Source organism: Bactrocera neohumeralis, chromosome 2 (assembly GCF_024586455.1).
Source record: "Bactrocera neohumeralis isolate Rockhampton chromosome 2, APGP_CSIRO_Bneo_wtdbg2-racon-allhic-juicebox.fasta_v2, whole genome shotgun sequence".
Taxonomy (NCBI): Eukaryota; Metazoa; Arthropoda; class Insecta; order Diptera; family Tephritidae; genus Bactrocera; species Bactrocera neohumeralis.
The window spans coordinates 88291364-88317497 of NC_065919.1; the positions used below are offsets into that span (position 1 = coordinate 88291364).

Sequence of the window (26134 nt, forward strand, 5' to 3'; positions counted from 1 at the left end):
ATAATGTACAGCTAAAACAAGCAGTAAAAAATTATTTTAAAAAGTCACTTAAAACTATTTGGTAAAACAACTCAAAAATAACATTAAACAGATAAACACATACAGACAATTTGTGGGCTTAAAGCAGTGGTTATGGCTCTGCTTTTACTCTTTTTAACCTTATGGCACTGTTGCTTCTATATAACTTCCAAGAATAGTATTTATTAATTTATTTGGATTGGCGCTGATTTGGAGATTTACAATGTATTTGTTGTTATTTTTATTTATTTTTTTAATTAAATACAACTTGTTGCTATAACTAACGATTTATAAGGCATTAAAACAAATTATTCAGGCGCTTACAGGCCGAAAAATTTGTGCTTAAAAATTAGGTGTTTTTTTTCATTTTAATTTCAACTTTACTCTTTATTTAACATTCAACTTTTGTGTAATTAAACTTTTTTATTTATATGCTCTATACGTAGTTTATGAATTAAAGTAATTATGTATGTATGTATGTTCTAATAATTACGTTCAACTTGATTTCACTCAATTTTTCGGAGTTTATGGCCGCTAAGAATTCACTGTTAATGGTAAAAAAAACCGCAAATATAATTAACATAAATCTATATACAGACAAGTACGGAGAGGAGGACTTACAAATAAGAAATACGAGGGATTGTTAAAACTAACCTTAAACTTATTTTAACTTAAGTGTACATACACAACTACAACCTTGTGGTGGGGGTTGCGGCGGCGACATTGCCACGCTTATTGTGCTAACAGTACATGTCTTTGGATTTCTAGCTTGATTGCTCGGTTAGGATATACAGGGCATAATTTCATAGCGAAAAAATTTCCAAAACCTTGAAACCGAAAATTTTATTAAATTAATTTTATAATTACATTATAGTGATGCGTTAAATTACTTTTCTTGCATACAAATTATTCGCCTTTAACATTAATTAATTTTTGTTTTTTAATTTAAAAATTTGCATTACATCGCTGGTTCTCAGGGGTGCTTGAGGAAGAAACGAAATGTGTTCGTTGTTTAGGAAACCTTCTTTATGCATTTGTGCTTCTTCAATTGTGCGCACCTTTCTTTTGTGTACACTTTTTTATTACTTTTTTTCTTAACCTGCTGTTTATTTTTACAACAACTGTAATTTTATTGATGACTTACATTTGGATGGTGGCTTCATTTGCGTTGTTAAACTGCTGAGTTTCGTTGTAATTGCATTTCCTGTCTTTGAATGAGTTTATTTCCATCGGGGAAGTGGTAATCATATTTTTGGCAAACGCAGTGAGTCGCGAATAGGTGTATGAATTTACAAAAACAAATGCAGGTAAAATATTTATGCAGCGAGGAAGCTTTGGAAATTTTTTTTCTTTCGAAACTCATCAAAATTTCCGTAAGTTTCTTATTGTCCATGAATTTTTTACAAGTAGGTTAAGTAGTTAATTTTTTTTTCGCAAACATATTTTGCTTAATTTGTATGTATTAAATATCAAAGATTTGGGTGTAATAACTTGAGCTTAAAAGTTTGTGAAAAAATTTTGCTATGCTATTAATACAAGATCTTTTTGTTGTTTTTGCTTTGTTAGTTTCCAAACATTTTGCTTTTATAGCTATTATATTTTCGCTTTAACCTCAAGTTCGTTATTTAGATTTACTTCAAACGCGCCTACAACAACACAATTCCGCAATTTACAAGCTAAAAGTAATTTTAATATTATTTACTAATTTTAGCACATTTAAAGTTCCAAATAAGTTTCTTAATAAGGCCAAATTAATTTTTCTCTTAAATATTAACATTTTCTTTATATTTTTCACTTATTTTTAGCGAATTTTTTTTAATTATTATTTTTTTCTGGCTTACAAAGTTTAATTAAGTTTCGCATGCATCTTTGTTTTGTTTTAAATTACCCTAGTGGGCGTGGCATGTGCTTAACGAGTGTTCTACACTTTACACGCCAGATTCGCTTGTGGAATGCTCGTCGTAGTGGTTTTTCTTGTTGCGTTTGAATGCTCCCAAACCTCAATTGAAATAAAGATTCAGGAGAGAAGGGGGGTATAAGAGGGCATGCATGTGGCTTGAGGTTTATGTGAATTCTTGATAAGCAAATAACAAGAAAAATAAATATTTTTAGCAGTAAAGCGTGTTCTTGTCTTACAAAGAAAAACAAAAATTTAACTGTAAATGGCATGTCATTTTGAAGACTGTTTGTTTGTGTGTATGTGGTGAATAAATATTGTTATATTGCTTGAACATATACTATTGCATATTGGAGTAATACAGTTTGTGTGATTTTAAAAAATACAGTGTTTGAATACTATTTCTCTGCTTTGCAGATTCTTTAAGAAAACTATTGTTTGGTTAAATACTCAAATAGAAGGCGTGAAATTATGGGTTTTTTTTTGTATTTTACGAATTTAAAAAGTTAAAGTTTTTACTTTAGTCAATAAATGTTTTTCTTTTAAAATAACATATTGAAATACAAAAACAAATTAAAAATAATATATGTTTGTGAACTTCACGTTTGTTTTTAGAAAAATTTGTAAAGAAATCGAAAAATAAAGTGATGCTTACTTTTCTTTAGATGTATTTAATGATTACTTTAGTGCCCAGCCCACCGGCTGACACTTTATAGCTAAAAAAAAGTTGTAGTAACGTTTAACGTAATAAAATTCAAAAATTATGCGCAAATGTTTTCATAAAAAATAATAATAATAACAATTAAATAAAAAATTAAAAATATTCGATACTAAAATAAGAAATACTTGTTTCCTTCAACTAAATTATATTTAGAAACTTACAACTAAACATAATTAAAAACTAAACATCAACTTCAAGAGAGTATTGGTTTGGTACTGGCCAGCGAAATTGCTTGTGGATGCACGAAAATATTCGAAAATTACAAACCTATGCGAAAAAGTAATAATAATAAATTCTTTAAAACGAAAGGTTACTCATTTTATGAAAACAAAAAAAAAAAGATTTAACAAGTTTGTTTAAATTTGAGAATTTACAAACTTCAAATCATTACCGGCTGCTTCTTAAAAACAAATAATTTTCAAAACTAACAAGTTGCGGTTTATAAAAAACGCACTTTCAACTAAATATCAACATTATACTTTTGCTACGAGCTTCTGTGCCTGCACAAAAGTTGAATTCTTACTCAACATTATTTTTCCACTTTGAATTCTTAGTTAAAATCATGGATGTGATAAAAAAAAAACTTGCTTACATGTTATTTACCACTACACTAACGACATTGTAATGAGCATTTGGTTTTCGAATGTGCTTTTGAGCTTATTCAGCTAAATACGAGTATTAAACTAGTTATGGCTTAAGTACGAGCTTAAGTGCGGAATTCCTTTTACGTCTTATAAATTTCAATTTGACTGGTGTACACATTTAGCAAACGTGCGGTTAATAAGTTCATTTGCTGCAGCTGTTGGCCTATTTAAATCGAGCGCTGAATACGTGCATTTATTATTCAGCCATACAGTAACAGCATAAGCAGCGATTTCTAACGATTCAGCTACTGGCTTACAATTTTATTCAGCTATATTGACCATCAATTCAGCAGACCCATTTTATTATTGAAGAAATCGAAGTATTGCTGGCGTTGTTGATGTGTACTTGTGGGCGGCATCGTTTGCATGGGTGGTCCGGCGAAACGTGGTGGTGTCAGCAGCGCTTGGTCCACAATTTGGTTTGGCTGTTGATGGTATAGTTGCGGCTCGCTCACGCTAAGATGCGGCATATCGTGTGTGCCGTGCAAAAGCGGTGGTGGTGGCAAAGGAGAAGCTTGTGCACGATGCTGTTGTTGCTGCAATTGCTGATTGAGAGGCGGCGGCAACATACCAGCCATACCAGAACCGTTCAACGGTGGCCAAACCATATGTGGAGGCGGTGGTGGTGGCGGCGGTAGCAATCGTTGCGCTTGCAAACGTTGTTGTAGCTCATTATGTTGCTGCTGCCGCTGATTGTGCTGCTGCTGTTGTTGGCGTTGCTGGAACGCCGCAGTCGCCATTGCTGCTGCCGTTTGTTGTTGTTGTAAGTGGTGGTGATAGAGCGCGCCATTAGCATGATTGCCAAATTTTTTGCGAAACTCTGCGATATTCAGCAGATTGCGGGAAGCGGCCGCTGAATTGCGTCTATGCGCTGATTTATTGTTATTCGATGTTGTTCTTGTTGTCGATGATCTTGCGGAGGCGGATGTTGATTGCGCTGAATTGTCGTTTACCTATTCCCTGTACGGTTTGCAGTACGAATAACGGTGATTCATGTGCTGACTATAGGATCCGGAATGTGAGAAGCGTTTGAAGCACTTGCTGCACTGGAATGGCTTTTCGCCACTATGCAAGCGTTTGTGTTCTGTGAGATGATGTTTGTGCTTGAAGGCTTTCGGACAGTCTACACACTGGTAGGGGCGTTGACCTGTTGAAGAGATGAAAAAATGTTGCGGTCAGTAAAATTGCCTAAACTTCGTACTGTGTACAAAAGAGGAGGGGCGCACTTTATGACGCTTTTGCTCACCGGAATGCTCGTACTTGTGTCTCGCCAGCGAGCTCTGCTTTGCGAACGCTTTGTCACATTGATCGCACACAAATGGCAAATCCGGATCTCCTGCATGCCCGTGTGTTTCCGCTTTGGGACGCTTCGGTTTGGCGAGCAAACCATTACCAATGTAGTCGTCATCATGCGAGATACGCGAGTCATCGTCGCGCCAAGAGCGCTTTTCTGAACCGCCTGGGCTGAGGCTGGTACCGCGATAATCGGGGAATTTAATACTGTTGATGAGCGGATTGCAAGCATAGTCGCCGGGTGTCATGCGGAAAATCGCGTCCATTGGCATTAGACTCCGCGGCGCACCGGCGGGCAGTATATACGGTGGCAGATGGCCGCCCAGTGATGCTGAGAAACTGTTATTATTGCTGTTGCTACCGTGACGCGGTGCAATTGGTTGTTGTTGCGTTAGCGGCGCTTCATTCGGAGATGGTGTTTGTCGTTGGAAATGATGACTCCCAGATGGCGCGCCAAAGTATACAGCCGCCTGCTGTTTAAGCGACTGAGGTACGGATGCAGCGGACGATGGCGATAGCGATGAGGGCGGTGACATCGAGGCCGACATTTTACGACTCAAGTTAATAGCTTCATTGAGATCACCGCTGCCAACGCTTTGCATTGGCGCAATGCCGTATAAAGGCGAATGTTGTTGCTGCATGCCATTGCGTTTCACCGCTATTGGCCAATCGCGTTTCAACGACAGATCTAACGGTTGTTCTTCGCCCGTGCGTAAACCTGCTGGCAGTGCAGTACGCTCTAACGCAGCGGTAGAAGGGACGCTCGCTTCGGTTGCGGGCAAAGCAAACGGTAGTTTTCCATTCGCCTGCTGATAGTTTTGCATTTTACGCTCGCGCGAACGATTGTTCTGAAACCATACTTGCACTACGCGTGCGTCCAACTGCAAACGTGCGGCAATCATACGAAACTCTTCGCGACTGGGACGCGCATTGATGGCGTAGTGCTGTTTTAGCTGCTGTTGTTGTTCCTCGGTAATGGCCGTGCGCACGCGTACCTTGCGCTCGCTGCTTTCGCTGTTGCAATCGTTGCGCGAGTTGGAATCACGCTCGTCTTGGTAGTCTTCTACATCGCTAGAATGCAATAGGGAAGTCGTTGAAATACCAGACTGTTCGGCACAGTCATCCATACTATGCTGCGGCCGCACTAGAGTTGGCGCCTGCTGCGGTTCCTCTTCATGCTCTTGATGCTGTTGCTGAGTGTGTTGCTCTTGGTAGCTATGTTGAATCTCCTGTTTGATGTAGCCGCAGAGTACCTTTTCGTGTTGTACCAGCTCAGTTTGGTGATTGAATTGTGTGTCGCAACGACTACAGCGCAGCTCAGAAGCGTTGCATGCACTGGAGTCAATTTGTGACTCAAATTGTACTTTGCTGGTGGGGGTAGAGGTTTCCATAGGGCGAGATTCCTCGATTTCGGCCGTGCTGTCTAATTCCTGTTTGATAACAGGCATAGTATTCGCACTCCCCACTTGTTCAGCTCGATCGTCATCTACTGGTGTAATGGGACGATGATCTTCCACTTTGATTTGCGGTAAAATGTCTTTCTCGGTGCTTTCTGCAGCTTCTTTATTCTCTAAACTCGGAGTATTTTGGCGGTTTTCCTCCAAAATGGGTGATCCAATTGGCTCACCATGTTGCGTTTCAATTTCTTCATTGTTAACCTGCTCTTCATCAACAAGATTGGAATGGTCTTCCGCCTCCGATGGGACTTTTTCCGACACAACTTCCTCCTCATCATCATCTTCTCCCTCTTTAGCATCACTCTCGCCTAGATCCATCACTAATTTGGGCTCATCCGGTGTCTCCTCCTCGTTTGCCTCATCAATCGACTCATCATGGCGCGCTGTGTGTTCTTCTACTTGAGGCTGCTGTTGTTCCCGTTCACTGAGACTCTCTTCCTCGCGCTGTTGTATCTCATGCTGTTGTTGTTCATGCTGCTGCTGCTGTCCCACTGCCGTCAGTTCCAACAGACGTTGTATGTTGTAAGGGGATAAGCGCGGATTAAGGCCCAAGCTGTAGAACGGATTCGGGAATGTGGCTAAAAGCGCTGCATTCATAGCATTCATGTTGTAATCGTCATATTTATGCAGTAAATGCTGATATAACGGCGGCGCCGTGCCATTCACGAGCGCGTCGCTTGCATCCATGGCGTAGTAGTTCATATGTGGTGGCAAACCAGCCGGCAGCGCTGCGTCCACATTTAAGCTTGACTCTGTCGGTCCACTTGTATTTAGAGCATTGCCATTATTCGCATTGAAGCGCTTAACGTTTTGTGCCGGAGCATTCTTTTCCAGCGCTTTCAGCATAGCCCGATTCGGGTTCAATTTCATGCCCATACTGATGCATTTCTTTGAGGTCATGTGTGAGGAGTAGGAACCGGAATGTGAGAATCTCTTGCCGCAATTGTCGCAACCGAACGGCTTCTCACCCGAATGGATGCGCACATGCTCCTTGAGGTGATGCTTGAATTTGAAGGCTTTATCGCACTGATTACACTTGAATTTGCGCAGCAGTGCGGACTCGTCGTGACTGATCATGTGACGCTGTAGGCGATACACATTGGCGAAGGCTTTGTGGCATATCTTGCAGCTCTGTAATGAGAAACAAGAAGAGAAGATAGCGAGATTAGTAAGTGTGAGCGCAAAGCTTATAAAGTTAAAATCTCTGAAGTTGCAAAAAATATTGACAAGATTTGAATATAGTTGCTCAATATTTTTGTAACATTTTCAAACCATAATGTTTAAAATTTGAGTTCGATTAGCGCGACATTCGAAGAACAGCAGCATCATGCTAATACTTTGTACTCTTTCCCCCCACCCTGATGATTGAATTTAGCTGTGGATTTCTTCAACATCACCGCCAAATATATTATTCACGGAAGTAATTAATCCGCCTGAGTTTTGAACTATGTTTTCGACAAAAACTGATAGCGCCGCAAAGCAAAGCTTTCGACTAAATTCGCACTTGGAATTTAGGTAACTAACTACGCATTTACGGTCAGGGCAGCCACCGACTAACGCTTGCCTATCTGATTTGTACCTACAAAAGTCTTTACACGTGTATTCTGATTTCATTTTTTCAATACTGAAACAAAAAAGTGATGAGATCACGAAAACACTTCAACAACCCGAGCAATGATGCTGCATGAGCTTGCTGATAAGAAATGTCGGGATTTTACTAGCGGATTAGTTTGAATGCGAGCATGGGAAATCGTTTCAAAAACAGTGAAAATTAATTAGTTTTTTTAAATTAATTGTTTTAATTAATTATATTATATTAATTTAAATTAATAATTTTTTTTTAATTTCAATATAATTAACTAATTAAAAAAATTAATTAATTAATTTATTATTATTTTTTTAATTTCAACAAAAAAATATCAATTAATTAATTAAAAAAATTAATTAAATTTTTTTTTAATTTCAGTTAAAAAAGTTACAGTTAATTTTAATTAAAAAAATTTTGATTCAATTAAAAAAAGTATTTATTAATTAATTAAAAAATTATTAATTAATTAATTAAACATTAATAAAAGCAATTAATTAATTTGTTTGAATTTCAATTAAAAAAAGTTACAGTTAATTTTAATTGAATTAATTAATTTTTTTTAATTTATAATTAATTTTTTTTAATTTATAATTAATTAATTTTTTTAAAGAAACAATTTTCCAAACCCTTTAAAAAGTTCTGTTACTTTACCAAATATCGACTAGCCCTAGCACTTGCTTACCTGCCTGCACACACCCTTCTGGCACTTCTTCACATCCAAATAGCGATGTGGACCGGGTTATGGGCATTTTATGTCAAATTTCGAACAAGCACAATTAAATCATGCCGGGAAAAATAGAATAGCCTCAAGCGCAAAACAAATGATTTATTAGATGAAATAATGCATTTATAACAATACAAACTCAAAGCCATCGAAAAAGCAAAAAATTCCGTAAAAATATGCAAAAACAGCCAATCAAGCAAAAAGCGAAAAATCAGCTGAAAAGGTTGAAAAAATTGGCTTTCACGCGCCGCTGTGAAAAGTTATGGCAATAAAAAGCGAAACAAATGAAAATTGCGGCTAAATTATAGAAATATGCGGCGGATGTCAACAAAAATGTAAATTTATTCTTTCAAACGGCAAAAAAATCTAAAATAAATAAATATTTACCGAATGAAAGCTGGTCAACGCGCTGCTGCTATGCAAGACAAGAACGCTCATTATTTAACGAACTTCTATCGTGTACTATTTACCATATACTATTAATAATATTTAATAAAAAATCGCTTGCCGTGTGTGAGAATAAAGCTCAGGTATAATAAAATGCCAACTGATTTAACAGCGGAATGTGCGATCACAGGCGTTCGAGTTCATACATACATACATATGTATGTACATGTATGGAGTGTATATAAAATATGCGATATGTATAGGGCGTTTGTTGTTGGAGGAGCTTGAAACAGGTAGAATAAACAGGAAGCAATACGAAAAATAAAGTAAAATAACAAAAAATAAGCGCAAGCACAGGGTCGCATGCGAAAAGTCGGACTAGGCACTGATTTTCGTTTTCTAAATATAAGAATATAAAATAAAATAAATATAAAACACAAACACATTTTGGCATAAAAAATGGTGAAAGCAAAGACAAACACTTAGTGGGATAAACGCACTTGTAAGCGCGCACATGTCTTCTGCTCTAAATATTTCCATGATCCCCTTTTGTTGTTGTACGCCGCGGCTAATGAATAATGGGAGCAAAGTTGAAGGTGTCAAAGCAGTGAGAGAAAATTATTCCCATGACAGTTGCCGCGGCAATTTCCCAACTGCAATATACACAACCTGCGGTTTACATACAACCATACATATGTACATATAAATACACATTTATGTACACATTAGCATTTACTTGTTGTAACAGTTGCGCTCGCAAAGGTAAATGACTTGATTTCCTGGCGGTCCCCCAACGCACGACGAGTGACGAGTTGGAGCAGCTCGTAAAAGGGAAATGTTTCTCGATTGATATCCATTAGCAGCTGAGTTACTCATATCATATGGAATGTGGCGGCAGGTGGGGCATAAAAGAACCATGAAAGTGGTGTAATTGAGAATTTCAGAGTTTACACAAGATTTCTTCTGTGGGTATAAAAACTAAGAACTGTAAATATTGATTCTTTATAAAACTGTGCCTCCAAGGGTGTGCCACCTTGCCATTCCTAACTCAATCGTCATCGAAGAATTGAGATTTTTCTGATCAAACAGACTATAAGGGCAATAGCAGTTAAAAAAATTAAATTGAATTAAAAAAATTATAAAAAAAAAAAAAAAAACAAAAAAAAAAAATTAAAAACAATACAAAAAAAAATATAAAAAAAAAAATATAATAAAAAAAATATAATAAAAAAAAATAATAAAAAATAAGAAATAACTAAATTAAATAAAAAATAAACAAAAATAAAAATAAATAATATAAAAATATTTTTATAAAATTTCAGAATTTCAACCTGTTATTAAGCCACTTAAAAATATTCTCAAATGACATCTCTCAGGTCTGATGACTCATAGTTAATGGAAGTAAACATGCATTTTAAATAGTCGGACTGCACTTTATTCATTTAAATACCAACAGAAGATGTGGGCACAGGAAGAGAGAGCAAGTAAGAGAGAAAGTAAGCTAGCAACAATGTTTGCTGTTGTTGCAGCGGAAATAGGTAATGAACGCAAGGTGTGCTCATCGGCCTACAAATGGATATAAAGACTGAACCAAGAAATGGTGGGGCTAAACGGCGTAGAGCAGACCTGCTCTTCACCCTCCCCGAATATTACAAATGAGAATAATAAGAAATTATTAAGGTCTGTCCATTTCATTTTTCATTTAACCCACACCAAAAGCTGCATTACTTCAAAAGGCCGCTTTTCTCCTCTGCATCCACTTTCCCGCATCGCCTACAGCTTCACGTGTTCTAACAAATAAAGCGCAGAGTGCATTAAACAGCGAGGAATGTAATAATTTGCTTGGCGTGTGGCACACACCTTCTGACAGATCGCTGGCCGCTTTTATGGTCGCTGCTAATTTTTGAGAATGTGCACGCTTTGATATGCACTCAAACGACAGCAATAACAATAAATGAAAACAACAACAACACATACGCGAGCATACAGACATATAACAAACATCAAATGTGCCAACAAGTGGATGTGTGTTTCAAAACAAAATTTCAGTGATCGACACAAACTGCATCAATAAGGCACAGAACAACAACAAAAACAATAACAACAGCACTGAACTAGAACAGCAGTAAAATGGAAACTATGTTAGCAAAGAAAGGCGAAAGAAAAACAAACAGAAAATTTAAAGCAAAACTGTGCGCGGGTGAGGATGTAGAGGGGGCGGTGCAGGTTTAAGAAAATGTGTGTGTGTTGACAGAAAAATTAGGGAAGTGACAACAACACAACTTGTACCGGCACGAAAGTTATTGGCAAAATGTAGAAACAATAATAATGTTAATAGAGAGGATCACTAAATCACTAAAAGCAGACGGTCTTCAAGAAGTACCGAAGCTGAGAGCAAAGCGAAGTAGCGGGCGATAAAAAAATCGTGTGCAAGTGCACGACTGCAACGACATCTATTGACAAAATACGAAAAAAAACTTTTTCTACTACTAAGTATATAAACGAATAAAAAAGGTTTGCTTCTTAGTGTAAGAAGCTATGATATGTTTTCTATAGCTACTAATTAGTGTGATCGAATTATGCGGAGTTCAAACTCACATAAATTTTTGTGATAATTTCTAAAGTCATATATTGTATGTAGATATATACACGGTTGTGAGTTTTTCTCGAGAAATAGTCATAATTAACCAAATAAGCTGTAGGAAATAAAACCTACAATTAAAAAAAACATGGTTCACACTTGCTATTAATTTCGCCGCATTTTCTCCACACTATTTATTGTCATTATAACCTAAAGCAAGCTAAGCCTTAGCTATTTATGACAGTTATGTGGCTGCGGTGAATGCACGAGTACATATGCGCCCAGCTGCGTGTGCGCGCCAGTCGGCGACCCCAATTCAATCGAGGTGTCAAAACGTAATGCCAACTCATGCACAAACACCGCTACAAAGGCGTTCATTTAAATGGCTTTAGCCATTTCAATTAAATTCCTACTCACATAATAATTACATGCAATTTACTCGTAGTTTTCTTCTTTTTTTTGCCGTTCGCGGCTGGCTGGATCGTCTTAATTGAAAGTGTGAATCATATTTCACCGGAGCAGCGGCAGTGAGTGGCCGAGCGAGTGGCTCATCAGCAACGTGGGCATGACGAGATGCGCTGGAAAGCAAATTAGATCAATGCACAGATGGACGGATGAATGCCTCAACACATGCGCACATACATATGTATATGTGTCTAATTCAAGTGTAAATACGTGCAAATATGTACATATGAACATATACATATATACATACATATGTGGATACGTGCCTATATGACAGAGCACTACTTGCCAAGCGTCGGCCCGAATGAGTGAGTGAGCGATTGTTTATTTTGGCGATCGTGATCAGCATGACGATGGTGGCGTCTGTTGTTTTTTCGTTAATAGTTTTAATAAAAATATTTGCATTCGAAATTGTTTTATATTTTTATTGTGCCTTACACCATATATGCCGCGGCTAGATGTATTTGTACATGTGTGTGTGCAAACGTTGTTTGACAAGTGTGCGATGTGGCGCGTGATCATTTCGCCCGGCTCGGGCACGCTTGCTACTCCATGTGTGCAACAACAAATAAATTTGTACATATATGTACATATGTAGCTATGTATATAAAGTAAATAAAATGTCTTTTGTAGTTTTTTAACTGCTCACTTTTATGTGGATTGTATTTAAAGATGGTGGCGCGGGCAGTTGCCGTAGATGTCATTTGGTTTTTCTATGCTTGCCAAGCTAGAAAAGCTAGTTTAGAAGCATTCTTCAATTTATATGACATATGGATGTACATATGTTTGTGTGTGTATATGTGTGTGTGCAACGAATGTGAGTAATGCTTTTGAACTGTTAATTGAAGTGAGAATTAGTCATGCGCTCGTTAAAACTATTGTGGGAGATAAACTTCAAAGAGTTCTTATAACAGTACATAAAATAATTGGTGGGCCCCATAAAAAATTTACGAGTAAGTAAAATGTGTGACAAAAAAGTGTGTGGTATTTTACATCTCTTTAATTAATAATTGATTAGAATAAAAAATAGAGTAGAAAATAAATTTTTTCATATTAATTTTTTATATTGAAATTTACAAAATTAAATATTATTTTTATAAAAAGAAATGAATATCAGAGTTACAAATTTTTTAATTAAAAATTTTTGTTGAATAATATTATGAATCAAAAATTAAATATTTAATTAAATTTTCAATTAAATTTTTAATTTTTTATAAAATTTAAATCAAAATTAGTTGAAACACAAAAAAAATTTAATTTTGAATTTTTTAATTTGGTATTTAAAAATTTTTTTTTATTTTTTCGTTATTTGGTATGAAAAATATTTTTAATCTTCAAACGTCAGAAATCTAAATAATATTTTTAATTAGATTTTTGATTTAAAAATAAATAGAAAAATTATAAAAATATTAGTTGAAACACTTTTTGAATAATATTTTTTTCTTTTGAAATTAAATGGATTAAAAAATAAAATAAAATAATTTAAATGTTAGTCCAAATTTTTTTTTGAATGCATTGTTTGCAACGATGATGAACATAATCACACAATACTGTTAACATATCTTTATATTTTTCTTTTAAAATTTATGATAAAAATAACTTTATTATAGTCGATTTAGATTTCAAAACCACAACTTAAAATGTTAAGTTGCTCATATGATCTCTTAACATTTTTATAGTGGCCTACTTAAATACACACATGCATATGTAAGCATGTACACAAATACACATGTTATCATCAAATTGTTTATGTTTTTCACATTTGGGCACTTTTGCGCAGCGCTATCTAAATACACTAGGCAGTCAGCCAGCTTGGACACATTTGAACAGGAAAATAAACAAACAAATTCTGAATTGACTTGTTTGGAGGGAAGTCAGTCAGCTATGGGCATATCTACGCTTTACTTTAAACTTTACTCCAACACTAACACACATTTCCGCTTCCGTTAGGGAACACATTCTGCACTTACCTGTTTGTTGTTTTTAAAATACTTAATGTGAAAATAAATAAATCAAGGTACTGACATTGAGTGATAGCATATTTTCGAAGTTGCAGTAGAATATGCCACAAGAGAAAATTTATCTTTTGAGTTGCAAGTGAATTTGTACAAAATACTTATATGCATGTACATACATATGTATGTATCTACATACCTTGTATATGCTCAAAAATGCATTCGAAAAAACTGTAAAAGTTGTAAAGAATTCTAATGTTGATTAAAGTATTATTTAAATTTTTACTCGGTATACTGTTTTTATTTAATTTTCATCCAATTGAGTTATTTTTTTGAGTCTTAACAAATAAGCACGGTTACAGTGTTAACTCGCCCTTTCTCTTTCTCCCCAAAACATGTTAGATACTAGAAAAAGTTTGTATTTATTTTCCACCTGTTTACTCTCCAACTACTACTACTTTACCTGTCTGCGGCTTCTCACTCTTACAAAGCGCACTCAAAACCTACAAATAACGTCGCTTGTTACGATTATCAACACGAACACACATTTGCTACACCTGTTTACTCTTCAACTATTGGCGATTGCTCGCTTACGATTATACAAGTCACTGATGCGAGCAATATCTGAGCTCATTGGTAGGTGAGTGCGGACACGTACATGCATGCAAACACATGCATAAAGATAGGGAATTACGCCTACCTTTGCCGCCATTACAGCGTTACTTATTTACTTTATATACGAAGGCGGCGGAATGACGATGCAAACAAAGTTAATCATGAAATCGCCTACACATATACCTAAACATACATATGTGTATGTATATTTGTAGAGGCCGATGTATAATTATAGTAAATAAATTCTTAAATTAACTCTTATCGATTCAAAATATGCACTCGTTCGAAATGACGTGAGCACCGCGATACTTTTTGCTTTAGTACATATTTAAATATGTACATACATAGATGTGTATGTGCATACATAGTGCGCATTAAGCATGCGAAATTGAAACAAAATGAAGTAAGTGGAATTGTTAGGCTGATACATGTGTATGTACAAATGTTTTTAAGCGGGGAGTTCATGAACTTCATTTGATTTTACTGAAATCAGCATTCATAATCAGAAAGGTATGCATGAGTCAAGCCCTGCCGCTGCATGATCGCACGACGGTGACTGCAGGGCACCGAAAACGCTCAGTCAACGACCGGATGTGCTCAATTGTGTAACCACCTTGATGACTGGAGAGCACAATACATTGTGATGATATGAAGGAGCAAACGGCAGCACAAACACGAAAACAAATCGAAACAAAAAACTACATATGTATGTATGTATATAAAAGGGAAAAAGTATATGTATACCAACATACACAATTTTATATACAAAAAGAAACCACAATTGCTGCGCTGCAACCAAAAAGTTACACACATATGTACATAAGCATATAGAAATAATGTAGAAGTGTACCACTTTCCAAGAAACAAGGCTTCCTCTTTCTACTTCATCAAATTTATTAGCGACCAGCCCAATCACGCACCGCTCAGCAACCACCAGCAACATGTGGTGAATTAATTAGTCGCTCTGCAATTAATTCAATTGTTTGTTTATTAATTTATTTCCAAAGTATTATTATTCTTGCCTTCAAACATATACGCTTCCCGTGTCAGCGACACACAAGCGACTGTGAACCTCTATGTGTATGGCATCTCAGGTTACGCGGTCTGACCTCTTCGTTCAGCGAGCACCCACCCATGTGTATGCAGTCGCACTGCTCGCTTGGTCGTTGATTTATATAAATTTATACTTGGAACGCAAATTAAGCGGAATATTAATTATTAAAAATTTCCTGATAACTTCGTGTACGGGCGAACACAGCTTGGTACGGCTTGGTGCTGCTGCTGCTGGTGGAGGTTATGGCGGTTCGCTCACCTTCGCACCGCTATATACACATACATATACATACATATGTATATAATAAATAAATATTTTTTAATCGAAAATGGCACAGCTTGGCTATCTGGTACTATAATATTATGAGTTTCATCAATGGCGGCAAAATCAGTTCGAAACCTCCAGTCTTCCTCGTTTATGCATTATTCAATTGTAAAATCCTATTTTTATAAATTTGCTTATCAGCAACGCTTAGTAAATACATGCAAATACAATAAACATAAATATGTATTATACATTGCTTCGCCTTTATCGCGTTGTGCTCATTAATATTTGTTGTTGTTGCGCGCTTCAAGCGAACTAAGGTGTTGGTATCGGTCGCGACTGGTACCATTTTGCTGTAGACTAACACAAGCATCCCTTTTTCATTTCAAAATACATGGTTTTGATTTGTATGAGCTAAACTTCGTCATAGGCAGCAATACGCTCGTATTTTATTTTCATGGAACTGGTTATTATACCCTGTACTGGGCATATGAAGTTTGCCATGAAGTTTGTAAGTCCCAGAAGGAAACGTCGGATACCTTGCAATATATATACTTTATAAACGATAAATGTGACGAGCTGAATGGCCTGTCTATATAGACGAGAAATAGTTGCCACGACAATCGGGTTTACCTAACTGGAACGGACCCGGATTTTTTATCCGGCCATGGACTGTCAACTTGGCAGAATTCTGCCGCTACAACAACAAAAACGAGAAGTAATCCCTCAGTTTCTGAGTTGTCAAACAGATATTTGGCACATGTACTTCCCTCTCCTAGAAGCTGCTGATTTGTCGGAACCACCGATATCGGACCACTATAGCATAAAGCTGCCATACAAACTGGCTGATCAAAATTACTTCTGTAGGGTATTGTAGCATCGGTGCGAAATAAGTCAACGTTTTTGTTAAAATATGTTATATATTTTTTTGAATTTAATTTTTTTATTTGGATTGTGCCAATAAAAGAAAAAATCTAAAATGAAGTCTCAAAATTGTAATGATTGTCCATATAATCTACATATGTGTGTATGTATGTTTCATAGTCGCTGATTAAACTGTAAGAAAGTATTTAATTTAAAGGCGCATTTATAAATCTGTTTTCGAAATGAAAAGCAAAATTAAAATAAAACAAATCTGTTTTTGAATTTAAAAGCTAAATAAAAACAAGAAATCAATTTTCGCTAATTTTCTTTGACTCCCAAAATGTGCTTATATTTTACCTATTTGCTATGTAGTAATTATGCTTTTTTGCGCACTTTCAATTGCGCCAATTTTGAGCCCAAAATGTTGTACGGCTACATTGGATTTGCGCTGCTTGCCTTACGTACTTTCACTCGCTTGTCAACATGGCGTATGAGTGACGTACAGCAAAGCGCCTAATAATTGGCTCTATAATGCAAGCCACTCGAACAGCCACACAACATGCGACTCGCTGTCTTTGCATTAAAAGCTCGTGTCAATGAACAGGCTTACCGCCGGCGCACTGGTATGCCACCGTCCAACGGCCCCCCTCCGCCATTCATCGCCACCACCATCAGCCTGACATCACTCAAAAGGGGCGGCCACATTCGACGATGGATTGTCAGTCAGTCAGTCTCATTCAAATTTGAATTTCGTTTTTGTTTCACAAATCTCAGCGCCCGCACACCCCTCCATCAGCCCCCGCTGCCGCTAGTGCAACTAATTTGCCAGTATCGCTTGTTTTTGTACTTTGTGTTTTCTGTTGGCTTAATGCGCTTAATGTGTCGCCACACAATCGGCCGACAAGTCTGCTCGTACTTCAAGGCGAGACTGCACGCAGCCAACACACGCACACACACACACAACTGTAGTTTCTATGATATGCGTTGAAGTGAGTTGACATGCGTTGTTTGACAAAAAATAGCACTCAAATTTGCTGCGAAAAAACTTGGCGCACCTGTTGTTTTAAATTAAGCGGCGTTGAAAAATTGTACAAAAAAAAGTTTAGCTTCTCTACGCTTCGTTGAACACTGATCTTTGTGGTTGCTTTTGGGTTAGTCTTCGTTTTCTGTTTTTCTGGCTTTGGAGGAACGATAAATTTTCAATTATACAAATATGCGAAAAATGTTTTTGCGGCAGCGAAAAAACGTTCGATGGCGCAGTCAACAGCGACAAAGTGCAAAATCGCAAGAGCAGCACTCAGCGTAATTATTTAGAAATTGCGATGATTTAAGTGCGCTGGACACTTTTTAGGGTGCAAAAAGGAAAATAAATAAAAATAATATTTATTTTAGCAAACACGCACGTTCTTGTGTGTGCATGTACATACATAGGTTTGTGCAAAAGCTCGAGCAGCCAAACAACCTGTGGTGACGCGCAAGCAACGATTAACGCACTTAGTCGTGGACGCGCATTTATTCTGGGCGGGCAGCGACAGCGGCAATCAATTGCTCGTGTGCTGGCGGGGAATGACGGGCTCTTTCCGTTCCGTGCGCTGTGTGAGCGACCCAGATTAGCGGTTTGTATTTGACGTTATCAGCAACGTGTTATAACATTTACGTAAAAGCATATTTCGCAAAGGTTTTTAATCTACACATTCGCCATGCGCTTCTAAGCAGCGGCCTTTGCTTAGGAACTGAAAATTCATGTCAAAAAACAAAATTTTAGCACGCCAGTGAGATTTGTAAACAAATACCTTTAGTTAGCGGTGACAAAAACAAAAAAGTGGTAACAGAGGTGAGAAGCGTGAAGTAAAGGTTATCAATGGTAAAAAGGTAGGGTTAGAAAATTCAGTTACTTTGAAATGTGTAAATTGAGTAAATTTGCTAATGAAACATTTTTCCATAATCAGCGAGTTTCGTGAGTGAGCAGTTATATTTAACAGGGTCAATAACACGCCACTCTCAACTACGTTATATATGTATGTTCGTACATATTGCTTACATATACACTTTTTAATTAAGATTAGATGGCATTACATACATATGTATGTATGTAATCGTGAAAAGTGTTGGAAATATTATTCATAGCAGTTGTCTCAAGGTGTTAACATAAATTATTGTAGACGGCATTAAATGGTGGAAGGCTGTGACTTATACAAAGTTGCAGTAATTCATAAAGAAAAAAATAATTGAATTAACATTTAAATAACATTTTTTGATTTTATAATCTCGAAAATTATAAAAAAAAAATAGTTGAATTAACAACAAAATTTTTTTTTGTTTTTATTTTGTTATCTGGAAAATCTTAATTAAAAATAAAGTCATAATTTTTAGTTCTGAATTTAGTATTAAACATTTTATTTTCAAATTTTCATTCTGATTTTGCAATGAAAATTAATATTTTAAATTTTATAATTTAAATATAATATATTATTAAAAAAAATTATAAAAATTAAAAAAAAATTTAATCTAAAATGTGTTAATTAAAAAAATCGCTGACCTTGATTTAAATCGACTTATTTCTAATGCAAATAAGTAACGTAGAATACGAAAATAATTATTTTTGAATGCCTTTTTATACATACATAAATATATTATATTAGCGTACACATACATACATATGTATGTATGTATTTGTATATTATATAACACCTAATTTGATATACACTCAAGCGCGTCGTTTATAATAAATAAAATTTATTAACTTTTAATGCGTTTATGCTGTTGTCTGAAATTAATGGAAATTCCGGTGGGGCGTGCACATTTTTCACATTAACGCCACGCCGTGGAAAGCTACTAAATTTTGGATCTTTAGCTTTCTTATTTTTCCGGCATAAATCTTTTTAATTTCTCTTATACTTATTCATATAATGTTTTCCCTTTAAACATTTCTTTTTTTTGTTGCATGTTTTTGTATTTTATATAAACTTTTTTAATGCACTCTGCTTGGCGCTGACAACGGCAGCAAATTGTGCGGAAAACACAAAACACCTTTGAGCGAGAAATCAAATTTAATTGTATATAAATTTTTTTGTCAAAATGCTATGCATAAAAAGTAAATTAATTTAATTTATATAGAAAATTTGCGTTCGGGCTTTGGTGCAGCATTTTGCAATTAGAAATTTTTAGAAATTATATTATATATTGAACATACATAAGTGTATGTGTAAAAATCTCTGCGTATAAAAAAGCATGTGTTTCTTATAGAAATATGCGCTCTTAAATTTCTTCCAAAAAAGTATCTAAAAACAATTATATTTTACTCTTTTCATTTGGATATCTAATAACCACTTTTTACTTAAAAAACCTCTAAAATGTATTATATTTTACTTTTATTTTTTGTCTATTTTCATTTGGATGTCTAATACACACGTTTTATTAACTAGTCGCAAACTAGTTGTAATGTACTAGTAATAACTTAACTAGTCTGAAACTAGTTTCATATTCGCCAGTAAAGAGCTATTTACTTTGCATGCTATAAAAATGTTTTGCTTTTATTTTTAAACCTTTCATTCCATTTTTTGAAAATTTGTATTTGTAAAATTACAATTTATATAAAAAAATTTAATGTGTGCTTGATTTAGGTATTTATGTCTGTATACTAATACAATCTTCTTACTAACTAGTCGCAAACCAGTTATGTAAGCACTAGTAGTAATTTAAGTAGTCTTAAACTAGTTTCATATTCACTAGTAGTAAGAAAATTACCTTTGTTTTTATAAAAAAATTATATTATTTTTTTATTGCATTTTTTGAAACTTTGTATTTGAAAATTACAATTTATTAAAAAAAATTTAATATACATACATATGTTTGATTTATGTATGTAACTTTGTACATATGTATGTGTATTAAAGATTTTATTATTTATATATTAATGCTATAAAAAATTCTATAAATCTGAATTAAATTTTTTATAACTTTTAGATGTTTTCTTAATTCCAAATCCACTTGTTAGATATCTACACACTTATGTATACATATATACATACATACAAACATATATAAATGTAGGCGAACACAGCAGCAACTTGAAAGCGCTTTTTCAGTTGGAAATTATTTATGTATATTGGTGAAAATTTTGAAGCAAATCTCAAGTGTGTAATAAAATGTAGACAATAGAAATAATCAAAACAGCAATTTTGTGGTTTATTTTTGAGATTGTGGCATTTTGGATATTTGAATTATTCCACATTATTTATATATTAATAAAAAAAGCAAAAGACTGTTATGTCTACTAATTCGTTGTGTAGATTTATAAGGTAAATATTTGAGAAAAAATGTTCTCCAGATGCAGTTAGTATATTTCGATATAGTAGGAAAAAAAAATAAAAAAAAAATAATTAATATAAAAATTATAAATATAAAAAAATAAATATAAAAACAACAAATATAAAAATAATAAATATAAAAATAATAAATATGAAAATAATAAATATGAAAATACTAAATAAAGAAATAAAAAATTACAAAAAAATCTCAAAGTTGGCTTTTTAACTCATCAGTTGAAAATAAAAAACTGAAAATATATGATTTTTGTGGGAAAATATATTTTAGTAACTAAGAGCGCTACGAACATTATTCACCGCCAAACCGCGCCGCTGCTGGGATTGGTAAATGAACCCGACGACGAAGCTGCAGCTGCAGTTGCGTTGCATAATTAATGGCGTTTGGGCACCTGTGACTTTCGCCACTTTTAAATTATTACTATTTATTTTTCATTAAGATAATTTATAACTTTGTTAATGACATTTAAACACCTTGTCACCATTTCCTGTATGACATTGTTTTATTTGTGTCGCATTAAGCTCGCGCACGCACAACTGCATGCACACTCCGCATACAAACATACATACACACATACATATGTACATGTGGGCATAAGCATATTTTTGCGAGCGCACAGTGACAACAATAAAGACAATTAATTTGCAACTATTATTTGCGAATTATTGTTGCGAATGTTTGTTGTAGTTGTTATATATATTTTTTGGTCGCACGGGACACTGTTGCATGCGTGGCGCGGACGGCGGCGGGCGAAAACAAATGAACATATGTAGCAACATATGTAAAAATGCGCGATTATTGAGTGTCTGTGCAGCAACAACAATAACTACAAATGAACAATTATTAAATTGCCACAAAAACAACAATAGCAACAAATTTTAATATATGTATGTGCACAATTAAATTATTATGTGTGAAAACAATTAATTATAGTACAACAAAAACACACACACATATACATACATCATACATATACGAGTATCATGTGTAGTCGCAGCGTTAGCCGCACCAAGCGTTTGGACTGCAGTTCGTGCGAGGCAGCTGCAGCGCGGCGAAGTGAAAATTCCAATTTGCACAGATTAATTGCGCATTATGCGATTTTCATGCAGAAATCGCTGCAAAATAGCGCAGGAAGAATAAGAAGGCAGTGGAGGCAAGCCAGCGCTGCAGTAGTACGCACGTAATATGGCGCGCCCAGTACAACACGGCGTATACGCTCAATTAAACGCGAGTAGAACAGCAACGTGCGGCCATAAATAAGAGGCTGCTGTGTTATGTACTCTCATCTACATGCAAATATGTATGAGCTGATGTGGGCTTTAACGATTATTTGTGAAAATTTAAAGCTTAAACTGGAGCTAGTACGGCGCTCAGCTGATTTGCACGCTTTGAGGCTAAGAGCGGTTAACCTAGTTACCCCAGACACATATAATATGTATGTATATAAGCAAAAGTATGTACGTCTATTGGTCGCTTGGCTGCTCCACTTGCGATAAGTGCAAACAGCTGCCAGCAAGCGGCAGTCGCGCGGCAAACAGCAAGTTTTTTTTCCCAATGAGACACACTTAAATGCAAGTGTGCGTATGTTTGTTTTCCGGCTGTCTCAGTGCAGCCGTGTGGCCGTCAGTGGTCAGTGCGGTGACATTTAAGCACCTAGTCCATGACGTTCATGCGTGGCATGCAACATTTAAAAAGCATTTGCGTTAACCGCGCGCCAACCACGAGCGCATAAACGCAAACACCCACGCTTACTCGCACACACACACACACAGACACTGAAGCACTACCTCTGCGAGTGGCGTCAACAAAAGCTCAAGTGGCAAATAAAATCGGTCAGAATGTGGCTTTAATGCTTGGCAATGGCGGCGTCGGCGTCGCAGTTAGACGCGCCGAGTTCACAAATGATCACAGCAAAAAACACGATTAGGCTTATGTTGTTGTTGTTGCTGTTATTCGTTTCGTCCACTTTTAATAAAAGAGCTTCGCTGTAATTTTTTGCTGCTCCTGCTGCTGCCAGACGCAACACGGTTTCATCATAATCATTAACAAGTGTACATATGTATATTTACATATATGTACATACATATGTGTGAAGGTATGTGCCAACAAAGTTCTTGTTGTTTGATTTTTGCACTTGCCCCAGCATCACTTTAGTCCCTCTCTTCGCATCCTTTCAGGCTTTTCGCTGTGCGCAAAGGTCACACACACATGCACACACTTGCAATGCGCACATAATTGCCGACCAAATGGCCAGCCATAAATTATTGGTCAACATTGTTGCTCAAGTGAAACTCCCGAACACACGCGCATTTATCAGAAAATTTAATCTAGTGTTGGGGGAAAAAGTTTAAAAACTGAAACAATTAAATTTTTTTCGCCAGTTTAAATGCCTGCCGTTTAAATGAGCGCCGCTATGTGTGCGAATTGTTGTTGTAAACAACTTTTGCCCACATTTCATTTGCATGCACCTCCAGCCACTCGCACGCGCACACACACACACACAAATACATAGGCGCTCTTGTGGAAATATTTGCATGCAAGTTACGGCACTGTTATTTACTCATTGGCGCGCTGAGCGCTTACGGGTTTACGAGTGTGTGAAGTGAGCAGAACGGTTACTGCCGAATGGCATCAAATTGAAAAATTGCATGCACTTTAGGTGAAAATATCTGCCGCAAATGAAAACGACGGAGAGGCGTGCAATTGTTTGACTGCTTCACTGAGTGTTACCATTACACACATACAAACATGCATATATGTGCAGTGCAAAGTTGAGTTTGCGTGTGATACATACAGTAATCACTTGAGTTGCTGCCCAGTGAGCCATTGCGACTGTGCTTGGAGTACTTTGTATTTGGATGAACTTATTTAATATTAATATTTTTTTAATTTCCTTATTTCAATTAAAAATTATAATTTTGCGTTAACAAAATTAATATAAAAAATTAATTTTTGAAAAAAAAAATTGATTCCAAAAATAATATAAAACTCTTGAAACTTTTGAATTTTAATTTTATTTTAAAACCGATTAGTCTCAAATTTATAAAGCCGTTTCAGAGTGCTTGGAAGTGCAATCCAAACTTTGAACGCGTTTTTCTCAAAATAGGCTAAACTGATTAGTCTCAAATTAAAAAACAAATTTTATATTTTTAGTAATTAATTTAAGATCAAAAGTTTGGTCAAAAATTAATTTTTTTTTAGAAACCGCCATTTTGTCAAAAAATTTTATTTTGTTTATTTCTTCGATTTGCGTTACTAGATTTAACATTGTTTTAACGAATTCCGTTTTTATACCCTGAACAGGGTATATTAAGTTTGTCACGAAGTTTGTAACACCCAGAAGGAATCGTCAGAGACCCTATAAAGTATATACATATAAAAATGAACAGTATGTTGAGCTGAGTCGATTTAGCCATGTCCGTCTGTCTGTCTGTCCTTCTGTCTGTATATATACGAACTAGTCCTTCAGTTTTTAAGATATCGTTTTGAAATTTTGCAAACATCATTTCCTCTTCAAGAAGCTGCTCATTTGTCGGAACGGCCGATATCGGACCACTATAGCACATAGCTGCCATACAAACTGAACGATCGGAATCAAATGCTTATATGGAAAACTTTCACATTTTACAAGATATATTCACGAAATTTGGTATTTGTTATTTCCTAAGGCAACAATGTAATCTCCCAAGAAATTGTTCAGATCGTTAACTATAGCATATAGCTGCCATACAAACTGAACACATAGTTACTAAAATAAATGCACCTGTGAAGGGTGCATTAGCTTCGGTGCAGCCGAAGTTAACGTTTTTTCTTGTTTTTAATTCTTTTGCAACTCGCTTATAAACAAACGAATCCAACGTACACCTTAATGTGCGGAAATTTTTTCCAGTTGTTTGTTGTTAATGGTTCGCGGTCACACTGTTGTTTTTGTAACAAAAAGCATGAAACAAATATTTCCTTATGCACCTTTCATTTATATTGAGTACTGAGCTGCTCATGAGCTATTACTCACCGTTCGTATGCATTCAATGACATACACACGTATGAATATGTACATGGAATTCACATATGTATGTATGTATAGGTAAAGGTACTTATTGCTGACGGCAGTGTGTAAAATAAATGTGCTGACCATCAACTCCGCAGAGCACCGAGCATCAGCTCTAGTCAGGGCTGGCAGTCAAAAGGTCACATGTGTCTGTGCAATTGCCATTGCTGCTCGCGTTGTTTTTTAACAATTCGCGTTTACGAGTGTAAGAAATTAATAGCAATTTATTTTAAATAATATTCATACATACATATTATACATGAAGCTGAAGATGACGCGAAACAAGCAGGAGAGAAAGCGTAAGTTAAAGCAAATGAAAACTTTAGTCGCGCTCATTTGCAGCGCTTTTGTGATTACTCGTAGCAAATAAACAGCAGCAAGCGCAATTAAAGCGAAAATTAAAATTGTTGCAAATTTATGTGCGAAAAAGAGGTAGGAAGATATTTACAGTTATTACGAATTTACTATAGCCGTCTACGCCATTAAAGAAGAGAATATGAATTTCAACATTTTTCTGAGATTTCATTTTCGTGCAAAATCTATTTCCATTCAACTGCTTTTGCCGCCAGCCACTATCTTTAAAGCTAAGCTGCCGATTTGCGCAATGTTTCCAAAGTGCAACATAACTGTAAAAGTAACAACGCGTAGTTGTACAGCGCATAAAGAGCATATAACGCACACTTTCAGAAGGTAGTCATGCAAAAACTTTTTTATGAACACTTCAAACAAGTTTCATGCATAACAAATTTCGAGATGCCACACTTCCGGCAAAAGGTTTGAAGATTCTTTTTTGTTTTCATTCTAAAATGTGTACTTTTGCCATTCATTTTAAGTTTTTTTAAGAGTTTAGTTAACGCTTAAGGGGTTAAGACCAAAGGGGCGGGCGAGTGAGTGGTGCAATGTTTGAGGGATATGCACACAGCTGTGGCTGAGGAACGAAAGTTGCTGGCGACTGTTGCGATATTAGTTTTCACAAACACACAACTGACTTATTAGAATAACGGTAAAGATAAAAAAATTCGTTTGCCAATGAAAAAATATGGTAATCATACATTTATGTTTTTTTATATTTTTATTTATGTGTGTGTGGCAGCACCGGAGGTGTTTATGAATGACCGCAATATGCAGCAGAACTCAGCTTAGCAGCGAAAGGTATTAGGTTTCGTGCAAATAAAAATGCCGAAAACAAAAACAAGCAACATGCAATTGTATATGTGTGTGCGTGTGTGCAGC

General features: G+C 35.6%; 1 protein-coding gene across 1 annotated transcript in view; it reads right to left on the reverse strand.

Moving 5' to 3' along the window:
* Positions 1–1135: 1135 nt before the first annotated feature.
* Positions 1136–26134, reverse strand: part of LOC126761831 (zinc finger protein 1) — a 61877-nt gene continuing 36878 nt past the window's right edge. Inside the window, exons 4-5 of the mRNA XM_050478245.1 lie at positions 4527–7161; positions 1136–4427 (exon numbers count right to left, since the gene is read on the reverse strand). Coding sequence (XP_050334202.1) covers positions 4234–4427; positions 4527–7161 — 2829 coding nt within the window. The 3' untranslated portion in view covers positions 1136–4233. The remainder of the gene's footprint in view (positions 4428–4526; positions 7162–26134) is intronic.